Consider the following 11872-nt stretch of genomic DNA (forward strand, 5'->3'; position numbering starts at 1 on the left):
ATACACACTCACAGGCAGAGGAGAGAGCGAGGATACAGGACAATGGGGTTGGGAGAGGGTGGGTGAGTGAGAGAGACAGGCGGAGAGAGAGAGAGAGGGAGAAGAGAAAGAGTAGCGAGAGAGAGAGCCCACTGGATAGCTCTTCTGACAACAAACCCACACCCACTGACCATACACAAAAGCCAGAGATTGTGCTCCTCGTTGACTCTAATGGGAAATACATTGAAGTGTGTGACTAAACTCCAGGCCCATGACAGCATTCCCTCCCAAATATGTCCCCCTAGACACAACAATGACAAAACAACCAACAAAAAACGTGTCACAACTCCTGCATCTCTGTCGCACGCAGGGTCTGTACATAGTTAATGGTAGGCTTTGAGGGGACTTTTACGGTAGGTACACCTACAGCTCATCCCTTGGCAGTAGTACTGTATATTACTTTATCACTGACCTCAACCCAGAGTCTCTCAGAGCATTCACAGTCAGTCCACTGACACCCCTATCAGATCACAGCAAAATCACAGTATACTTGAAGAGAGCTATACTCAATCATGAGGCATCAAAGCCAAAGAAACTGAGTAATATTAAGAAATGCTATAGATGGAAGGAATGTAGTGTAGAATCCTACCAAAAAACAATTAGGCAACAACAAATTCAAACCCTTTTAGACAACTTCCTGGACAAAACATTTCACTATTATAGTGAAGGTATAAACTTGGCAGTAGAAAACCTGAACAGTACATTTGACCTCTCAGCTTCCCTATGAAATCTAAAAATGTCAAGCAGACAACCTAAGAAAATTAACAACAATGACAAATGGTTTGATGAAGAATGCAAAAACCTAAGAAACCAATCCAACCACAACTATAGAGACCCAGAAAACCTGAGCCTACTCCTTCACTATGGTGAATCACTAAAACAATACAGAAATACACTATGGAAAAAGAAGGAACAGCACTTCAGAAATCAGCTCAATGTAATTGAAGAATCCATAGAATCTAACCACTTGTGGGAAAATTGGGACACACTAAATAAACAACAACAACACAAAGAATTATCTATCCAAAATGGAGATGTATGAGTAAACCACTCCTCCAATCTTTTTGGCTCTACAACAAAGAACAAACAGCAAGAAAATACTGTACATGATCAAATACAAATCTTATAATCAACTGATAAAGACTACCAAAACCCACTGGATTCTCCAATTACATTTAATGAACTACAGGACAAATTGCAAACCCTCCAACCCTAACAGGCATGTGGTGTTGATGGTATCCTAAATTAAATTATCAAATATACAGACCACAAATTCCAATTGGCTATACTAAAACTCTTTAGATCATCCTCAGCTCTGGTATGTTCCCTGATATTTGGAAGCGCGGACTGATCACCCCAATCCACAAAAGTAGAGACATATTTGACCCCAATTACTACCGTGGGATATGGGTCAAAGCAACCTTGGGAAAATCCTCTGCATTATCATTAACAGCAGACTTGTACATTTCCTCAGTGAAAACAATGTACTGAGCATTGGCTTTTTACCAAATTACCGTACAACAGACCACATATTCACCCTACAAACCCTAATTGACAAAAAAACAAAAAACAAAGACAAAGTCTTCTCATGCTTTGTTGATTTAAAAAAAGCCTTTCACTCAATTTGGCATGAGGGTCTGCTATACAAATTGATAGAAAGCAGTGTTGGGGGAAAAACATACAATATTATAAAATCCATGTACACAAACAACAAGTGTGCGGTTAAAATGGGCAAAAAACACACATTTCTTTCCAGAGGGCTGTGGGGTGAAACAGGGATGCAGCTTAAGCCCTACCCTCTTCAACATATATAAATCAACGAATTGGAGAGGGCACTAGAACAGTCTACAGCACCGGGCCTCACCCTACTAGAATCTGAAGTCAAATGTCTACTATTTGCTGATGATCTGGTGCTTCTGTCCCCAACCTAGGAGGGCCTACAGCAGCACCTAGATCTTCTGCAAAGATTCTGCCAGACCTGGGCCCTGACAGTAAATCTCAGTATGACCAAAATAATAATGGTGTTCCAAAAAGGTCCAGATGCCAGGACCACAAATACAAATTCCATCTAGACACTATTGTCCTTGATCAAACAAAAACCTATTCATACCTCAACACCTCAACACCTCAAGTTATCATAGATAACTTCCACAAGGATGTGAATGATCAAAGAGACAAGGCAAGAAGAGCCTTCTGTGCCATCAAAAGGAAAATAAAACTCAACATCCTAATTAGGATGTGGCTAAAAAAAACTTCAATCCGTTATCGAACTCATTGCCTTCTATGGTTGTGAGGTCTCACCAACCAAGAATTCACAAAATGGGACAAACACCCAATTGAGACTCTGCATGCAGAATCCTGCTAAACCCCAAACAATGCATGCTGAGCAGAATTAGGACTACATGCGTTTGTTATCAAACTCACGAAAAGAGCTGTTTAATTCTACAACCACCTAAAGGGAAGCGATGCCCAAACATTCCACCCCAAAACCCTCACCTACAGAGAGATTAATCTAGAGAAGAAACCCTAAACAAGCTGGTTCTGGGGCTCTGTTCACAAACACAAACTGACCCCACAGAGCCCCAGGATACAAATTAATTTAGACCCGACCAAATTATGAGAAATAGGCAGACCTGGCTCTCGAGCGATGACTGGCTATGTGCACACTGCCCACAGAATGAGGTAGAAACTGAGGTACACTTCCTAACCTCCTGCCAATTGTATGACCACATTAGGGACACATATTTCCCATAGATTATAGACCCTCAATGAATTTGAAAACAAATCAAACATTGATAAACTCCCATATCTGTTAGGCGAAATACGGCAGTGTGCAGTCATAGCAGCAAGATCTGTGGCCCGTTGCTATGAGAAAAGGGCAACCAGAGGAACACAAACAACATTGTAACTACAACGTATAATCATCTGTTTGTGTATTTCCCCTTTCATACTTCAACCACTCGCACATGGTTACAACACTGTACAAAGCCAATAATATAAGATTTGAAATGTCTATATAATTGTATAACTTTTGTGAGTGTAATGTTTCCCTTGTTCATTTCCCGTGTTTATTGTCCATTCCACATGCAAACATGTTTCCGATGCCAATAAAGCCAATTCAATTGAATTTTGAGAGAGAGAGAGAGAGAGAGAGAGAGAGAGAGAGAGAGAGAGAGAGAGAGAGGAAGAGTTTTATCACTCTAGGTCATCTCTTCTCTGTTCAGGATAACATCATAAGCTTTTGTGCTGGAGAATTCCACAACACAAAAAAAGAGACAGTTCTAGAACACATGCACAGAAACGGGGACATGAATTCTAGAATTCCCACAAATGAGATAAAAGCCATTGAATTCCTATGCACAAAGGGAGACACTGTAGAGCTCTAGAATGTAAGTCAAGGATTCTACCATCAAACTCCAGTGATTATGGATGAGGTAACCACAGTCTGCAAATCAGCCGTCTTCCCCAAAGTATCAGTTCCACCCTACATTACTGTCCCGGGGTAGCAAGCAGTAAGGAATTTTGAGTTTCCCAAATAAATTCCACCAGAGGCTTTGGCCATCTCATTCTTGATCAAGTCTTTCCGCTAAACTCCATCTGACTGCCTCATACCCCCTTTTCCCCCTCCCCTAGCTCTCTTTGAGGTCCGTCGCTATGGAAATCTTCCCCAAAAATTCAGCTGGGTTCCAAATTAGGTCAGTGAGTCATGTCACTGTCCATGCTCGGCTGCTCTAGTCTCGACACACTGGTGCATTATGGGGGATGTGAAACGTGAGTGTGTGACTGAGGCCAGAGTGCACAACCAGGTCACCACTCACACACAGCCAAGAAAATACACTGAACAGAGCCCCAGTATAAACACGTGCACAAACACACACACAGACAGTCATGCCCAGTCTCTCCAAAATACCCCCTGGCACCTCTCACCCAAAGAATACTGACTAAACTAAACATCCATATTAGCTGCTGTTGCTCCTTTGGTCCCAGTCCTAATGCCTTTAAAAGGCTGCCTGCAGTGGAAGGCAACCTCATACAGACACTGAATGATCTATCAGAGGCACAAAGCTTCAACTGAGCTCAACGGACTATGACTCAAGCTGGATCTGTCTCTTTGAAGAACACTTTCACTGGAGTGTTTCCAGTGTGTGTGCATGTTTGCACTCGTGTGCGCATGCGAGCAAGTGTGTGTGTGTGTGTGTTGAGCCCACACTGAGACACCCAGATGAGGAGTCTCTCTCCACTGTCTGGTTTAGAGGTCGTGGCCTCAAAGAGCCTGTAAACGAGGTGAGAGTTTGCACAGGGGGGCGAGACGGGATTCCCAGGCAGTCTAACATTCCGGAACCAGAGGAACGCTCCTCGGACTTCCTTGTGCCGTGAACTGTTACGGGAAGACCAGAGGGGTTCAGTCTGTCATGTTCTTAGGCTGTATTGTGTATGTGGGGGGAGGGGTGGTCAAGAGAGAGAGAAATAAGCACAGTTACACACCGAAATGTCAGACATTGTCTGTTATTCACTTAAGCAATGGGCAGGAACCAGACAACTGTTTTAGGCTACTGGAATAGTGTGCAGTTTGGTTCACCTGCCGTTGATGGGGCAACCTCAGATCAGGCTTAATTTGCCAGACCACTATTAATGTCAATCCCTGGTCTCACCCATATAATCGTTTCATAATCACAGACACACAACCCCACTACCATTAAACCACTGACACACGCACACACACACACACACACACACACACACACACCATCTTACACAGGGCCTTCTCTCATATGTCAGAGATGTATTCTTCAAAAACAATTACATGCAACATTTTCTGATGTCCCCTCTTCTAAAACGAGATAGGTCCCTATGCCTGGGAGAGGCTCGCTATAGCAACCCCCTCAGCCTTTTGTCTTTGTGGAACTACAGAATGTCGCGGGGGAGTCATGCATCACCGCTGGAAAGCATTTCTCCACATTCCCTAGTATCTGTGTGCGCAATAACGCACATATACTGGGACAGTCTCCGCGGTGCTGTATGGTTAACCGAATAGGGATGACACGCATTCCGGTGCAGTAGGCTAGTGATGAGAGGAGCCCCGTCGCGGGTGTAGCCTACATCGATGACTCACAACCGGGGTCTCAGAAATTCCACCAAATGATGTGGAAGTACGGCGTGGTAATTTGAGTTTTACGCATTAGTACTTGGTTATTCTTTAGTACAATGCATTCGCTGGTATTCCATTTCCTTTCAAGAAAATCCATTACCACCCTGTTCACTTTTCGGACACAACTTTGAATCAAAGGAGGGGAACTAATAAAGTATTAGTGCAAAATCCCATTTAGCAATAATACGGTCACGTTGGCTGTAAAAAGTCTACATGGTACAATACCCTGTTATGATTTACATCACTATATTCCCTACTAGCGCAAATAGAGACGTGGCCACATTGAAATAAAGCATAGCCAATGTATTCAATATAATTGAGGTCATTAAATCGCGCTTTTTTTTCTCTCATACGTCCTTTTCTAAAAAATAAAAGTGTATTTTTGCCACCTCTCTGATCCTGGACCATGGCATGGAACAGGAGCTCAAATGAAACAGTTTCAGTCATGGGAGGAATTTAACAGCGCCACACAGTTGCTCAGAAATCATTGATCCTTACAGTAAACCTGTTGTAGGTCAATATTGAGGCATTTTGCTGTTTGTACAGTGCGATCATTGCGCGTCTGAAAGCAGGGCTCTTTGATTCAGGGTACAGAGCCTCTACTGTACGGACGCGGGCGAACTGTACCGTGGCAGTGGCACAGGGTCCACTTCAGCCAAACTGACTGGAGGGAGACAAAAAGCATCCATCCATACCAGCGAAAACGCCCGCGACTACAGGCAATGCATACCGCAATCTCAAGAGATTACTGACTCTGGCACAATAGCCTATACGATCAATTGCATAAACGCACAATCTATGTGATAGTGTTTGACCTAAAACAGGCAACAAATTATTTCCCAACCTCGGCGACACAGGATGGAATTACGCGTCTGCCGGATAGATGGCTGTTACAACCTTGTAATTATTTATCAAATGCATGATTCAACACAGTCAACAAATCGATATCAACATGCCACAACAGAGTGGGCACTGGGCAGCAGTGAGGACAGCAGTGAGGACGTCACAGATCAATGAACACAACACACAACAAATTCGAAAGAGACAGAGATCCTACCTACCTGGTTGGAACATACTTTGGAAATAAAAGATGACCAGAATAAAAGATCCCAAACAAGTGGCGAGTACCATCCTGCATATTCTGCTCATCCTCATCAGCTCGAGCAGAGTCTGTTTCATGGCTGGCAGGGAATGACTGTGGCGGATTTTCTGTGGGGAGGTCGGTCGGTCTGAGCACCGGGGCTTGGCGTGCCGTTGTGGTACTGATGGTGATACTCACTGCAATTGTCCGCTACTCAATGAGCTCAATGCCTTCACTCTGGACTGTACTATTCGTCCCTCCCTCCTAAACTACAGGGGAAGCAAGACAACGATTCTGCCCCCTTTTGCAACAGAAAATGAGCGCGCCCAAACGCGATGAGCAAGGTAGACGAGTAAAAGAAAACCGCTATCTCACGTCGCACATTGAGAAATGAATGGTTTTATACCACATTGCTATATATTTATTTTTGTATGTGTCTAAATATGTCTAAGTGTTTCCCCCTTGTAATAAGATTATTTATGGAAAGAGGAATTATCACCATCTGAGTGACTGTGTAAGAGAAGTACTGTGTGGATGAATTCCTCTCACAGCAAGAACAGGCGAACACTAACAGAGAATTAGATCGATGCCGCTGACATAACACAGACATGGTGAAACTGTTCATTATAACAGAAATTACATAACGTAAGCTACTGTACAGACCGGCGTTCTTGTATGAAAATGGTTTGTGGATCAGTTTGTGAGTAAATGTGCGTAGCTAATTGAATTGTGCGCATCTATAGATTAGATCGATGGTTCTTGTTCAAGTCCAGTGATGGGAATACCATATTTAGATATTTTAATTGCAAGACAAAACAATTGAGTTGATTGAATTTCAATCAAATAATGTTGTCAAATCAGGCTAGTGAGAGTTATATATATGTGTTTTACCCGAATATGACATGGCTAAAATTGACACATTTTACCCGTTGGACGATGCCTTGCCAGTCTTGCAGAGGCCATAGGAGGATACGGTATGCCAATGTAGTAATTCCTCAATACTACAGGTATGGGTATTATAGCACCACCTAGTGTCAGTGGTTGACAGATAATTAATTTTTTGGGGTTTTTGCCCTAGCACTACTAAACCAAAACGTGCACCCAGGTGCCCAGGGACCGAGTTTGGTAAACCCTGCCATAGAGTACCACAGTGTGAGTCATCATCAGTGGCGATTTTAGCATATAAATCTTGGTGGGGCAAACAAAAAAATGCAACTAATTATGCATGCCAGCAAAGCCACTACACAACACAACACTAAACAATATATTTATTGCATTAAAACGGTGCCAAACGGTGCCCACAAACTGTTAGGACCTACATAAAGCTGTCCTAACAGCAGTCCCAACACCTTACAACTGCTACAACTGGCTATCAGTGGAGCCTTGTCTGGCAGCGAAACAGTTAATTCAGCCTCATTTACTGCCTTCTTAAAATCATAGCTGATATGGCTGACTTGTTTGTTGAAACAAATGTGGTTTCTACTGACATTTGAGATGTACATATTATGGCATAATGGGACGACGAGCAGATAAGAGGCAATCCGTAATTTAGATTAAGACATTCATGAGCGAGCTAGGACGGATATTGTCAATATAACTATTTGTTCAGCACTTTGGAAATGTACAGCGACAGAATTCAGAGCATGGGCCATTCTTACAGTATTCTCCCTGTACACCAAGTCAGAACAGTAGGATAAATAACGGGAGTATATAAGCAGACAATGAAAGCTCTTACAATATTCAATGATTACATTTCTCTAAAACAGGCTATAGGCTACATGTGCATCACAGAGTCCAAACAGTAGGTGAAATTAAGAGGGGAAAAGGGACCAGATGATACGCGTGAGGGACATGGGCTACTAACAGCTTACTACACAATATATATTAGTATTACATTCTTAGCTACAGTATACATATCTCCCTGGCATATTACATCATTTATGCAGCAGCATACAATACATTTTTGGACACACCTTGTTATGCTGTGTTCACTTCCTTCCAAACCACTCATTGTTGAATTTGAGATTTCCAACTTGTTGTGTAATGTTTATGTCCAATGACCGATGAGCACCGATACGTTTGATCTATAATTTCTCTTCCTTATTTATCTTCATATGACAAGGATTGAAAAGGATTTGCCAATAGACTGTCAACTTGATTCAAGATGATGACTGCTAGCTAAGTTTTTGAAAGTATGATTTGGTCACATTTTATCTGTGTCCAATGACCTTGAGCCTTCTTGGATGGGCACTTTTAATGTAACTCTCTGGCAGCACCCAAAGGTCTAGAATTTTCAAAGTCCGCAGTTAGACTTCACGGTGAAGTAGTGTCCCCATGAGTGACAGAATACTAAGCCAATCACAGCGCAACACTCCATATTTTCTGCTGGCTTGCCCCACAGAACACACTTATTCAAGAAAACAAAAAAGAGACTATGTTTGTATGCAGCTAATAACTCAATGATATTTCTATATTTTCTTTTACATTGTTTGCAAACTGATATGTGACACATATTAATGCCAAAATAACATGCAAAACAGGCAACCCCCCCACCCCCCAAAATATGGGGCTTGTCTGAAAGAGATTTACATGGTTATCAAAATGTAAGCCTACATGAAACACAGCCTTTATTTTAAGTGTTTCTAAAATCCCCAATGGGAAAAATGAATGGTGGAAAAACGATTGGAACCATTTTCCTGTTTGACTGCTAGATTTTATGGGTATTAGGACACCTTCACTGTGGATCTTTATTGAGCAAGTCCACAGTGATCTATTCTAAAAACCAATGGAAACAACTTCTGAAAAGATCCCAAAGCAAAGTGACAAACATGTGAATCAATGTATCGTTATATGATTATAACTAGGACAATTGGAGACATAGATGAATGGTATTCCTAATACTCCTAATAACCTGTTCTGGGTGATATCAAATACATCTCCAGACAGACACTGTTCCGCTTTCCTTCTATTGATCTAATTATATTCTAATAGCGTTTGTAGACTGGTGTACTTTCCCTTATTGGTACATCAGTCTCTGAATGCTCAATGTGTTTGCATAAGGAATAAACAGCACGGTTGTCTAGAGGACAAGCTGTACTGTAAGCAGTAATAAAACATGTCTTCCTCAAGCAGAACTAAATTGTTAGTGAAGCATGCCTCTACAATGTTCCATGGGAACATATCCTGGTGATTATGTGCTGACAGGTGAAAAAGTGTCTGCGTAAAAGAGAGAGATGCAGCGCAAACACATGCATGCTTAGTCTGAATTGTAGGTAACATTTGTGTCTGAAGTGATGGATGAAAATAGCCTTATTAGGGGGGGGGGGGGGGGTTCTATATCATTCTAGGTGTTGTAGCCTTTTGCCCCTGTCTCTCCTCCCATTAGTATGAGAGACCTTACTAATGATCCCTGTGAATATTCATCACAGTGTTTAAGTCAGTCACTATGTCCTGCAGAACTGAGACAGAGAGAATGACAAATGGAGATAGTGAGAGAGCGAGAAAAAGACAGAGAGATTGTAGTCTTAGGTTAATGTATCCCTATGTGAACCACTTACTTTAATTAAAAGTAAGAGCATTTTATTCATGAATATTTCTTCATTCTGATAATAGTTTAATCTCGATCTGTTCATTACATTACATTATGGCACTTAAATCCCATCAGCCCGTAGCTACAGAACCCTGCATAAAAGCATGAACTGTGTTTCTACAGTATTTAAATGCTCAATCAGGGCTTTATCGCTACTCAGCAGCCATTAAACTGAGTCAGTACAGTCACAGACTAATGAGTATTCGTATGGACTGCAGAGTTCACAGCTGAAAAGTGTCAGAGGTGCCTCCGCAGGTTAATATCAAAGTTTGGTTCATTAATATGGCCAAAGAAAGAGTTTAAAAGAGAAGAAAAAAACATGTAAACAGGAAGTGACCCCAGTGTTTAGGGCCACAGCAACAGTGTCGGTCCCCGCCCACCTGTCAATCAGGCTCCGGACTCAGAGGTCATTAGACGGCTGATAGCTGCCCGTCACACAACAATGAGGATGTTCTGACTGGCTTCTCCCTGCTATCTGTACCGTTGCCTTGGACAACAGTGATTGACAGCAGGGGGCTAACCTCAGCAGTTCCCTCTGACCATCATGGTGTCAGTGGCACAATGAGTTACTGTCAGTTTGGTCAACACCTGAGGGAGAGACACACAATGAATAACCATTTAACAACACAGACTCAACATCCTTTCAAGAGAGAGAAAACATGTGTGTGTGAAGTTCAGACACTTTCCAAACAAAAACCCACCCCACCCAGCAAACTGTTAGAAAACCTCTGTGAACCATATCACACTTCTCAAATCCCATCTTCCCTGCTGTTGGAAACTAAAGTTTTCTACAAACTCCATGAAACACTCTATTGAAGTCTTAAGAAAGTTTTCAAAGTGTCAGGAGAGTGAAAAGCAGCCCAGCAGAACATTGGGCTGAGGGCTCCATCCTGTATTAGCTTATAGGAAATGGACTGTGTGTGATGTGGTTTGTAATGTAAGTCTATGAATAATTCACACAGGGAGCATTAGCAGCAAGCAAACCATCAGAGACAGTTGATCTGGGACTGCTGGACTTTTGATAATATACGATGGCCATTTTGTGCTGGATTGTTCACCATACATTAGTTAGTGCAATGGAGAGGAAAGGAAACGGGCGTACTGACCTGGGCACAAACAGGGTGGAGTCCCACAGTGGTGTCCCACAGTGGTGTCCAGCTGCTGTTTGATCAGACCACACCTCAGAGCCACAGCAAAGCCCTGGATCACCTCCCCTGCACTGGGCCCCATCAAATGGAGACCTACCACACGCTCCTGTGGAGGTGACAGAACACACACACACTATAATATACAGAAAAAACACAAACAAATACGCCTATACAGGGTGGAAAAAGCTGAATGAACATGGAGAAGTGTTCCTCTAGAGCAGGGATGGGCAACTCCAGTCCTCCAAGGCCTGACTGGTGTCGTGCTTTTGCCCCAGCTAACACACCTGACTCCAATAATTGGTTTAATCAGCTGTGTTTTCTAGGGATGGCCCCAGAGGACTGGAGTTGCCTATCCCTGCTTTAAAGGAAAGATAATACCCTCAAAGAGTAAAGACATTTAAAGTATAGCACTAAAATCCCAAACACATACAGTTGAAGTCAGAAGTTTACACACACCGTAGCCAAATACATTTAAACTCAGTTATTCACAATTCCTGACATTTAATCCTAGTAATAATTCCCTGTCTTAGGTCAGTTAGGATCACCACTTTGTTTCAAGAATGTGAAATGTCAGAATAATAGTAGAGAGAATGATTTATTTCAGATTTTATTTCTTTCATCACATTCCGTGTGGGTCAGAAGTTTACATACACTCTATTAGTATTTGGTAGCATTGCCTTTAAATTGTTTAACTTGGGTCAAACGTTTCAGGTAGCCTTCCACAAGCTTCCCACAATAAGTTGGGTGAATTTTGGCCCATTCCTCCTGACAGAGCTGGTGTAACTGAGACAGGTTTGTAGGCCTCCTTGCTCACATGCGTTTCTCAGTTCTGCCCACAAATTTTCAATAGGATTGAGGTCAGGGCT

The 11872-nt window shown here is 42.3% G+C and overlaps 1 protein-coding gene across 2 annotated transcripts in view; it reads right to left on the reverse strand.

Moving 5' to 3' along the window:
* The window catches only part of chst11 (carbohydrate (chondroitin 4) sulfotransferase 11), a 140086-nt gene extending 133578 nt beyond the window's left edge, over nt 1-6508 (reverse strand). Inside the window, exon 1 of one of the 2 annotated variants that reach the window (XM_065008253.1) lies at nt 6265-6508. In XM_065008253.1, the coding sequence (XP_064864325.1) occupies nt 6265-6367 (103 nt within the window). In that variant the 5' untranslated portion in view covers nt 6368-6508. Of the gene's footprint in view, nt 1-6249 lie in introns of both variants that reach the window. The other variant, XM_065008251.1, reaches the window with a different exon arrangement.
* Between the last annotated feature and the right edge of the window lie 5364 nt (nt 6509-11872).

This window comes from Oncorhynchus nerka, linkage group LG23 (assembly GCF_034236695.1).
Source record: "Oncorhynchus nerka isolate Pitt River linkage group LG23, Oner_Uvic_2.0, whole genome shotgun sequence".
Lineage (NCBI taxonomy): Eukaryota > Metazoa > Chordata > Actinopteri > Salmoniformes > Salmonidae > Oncorhynchus > Oncorhynchus nerka.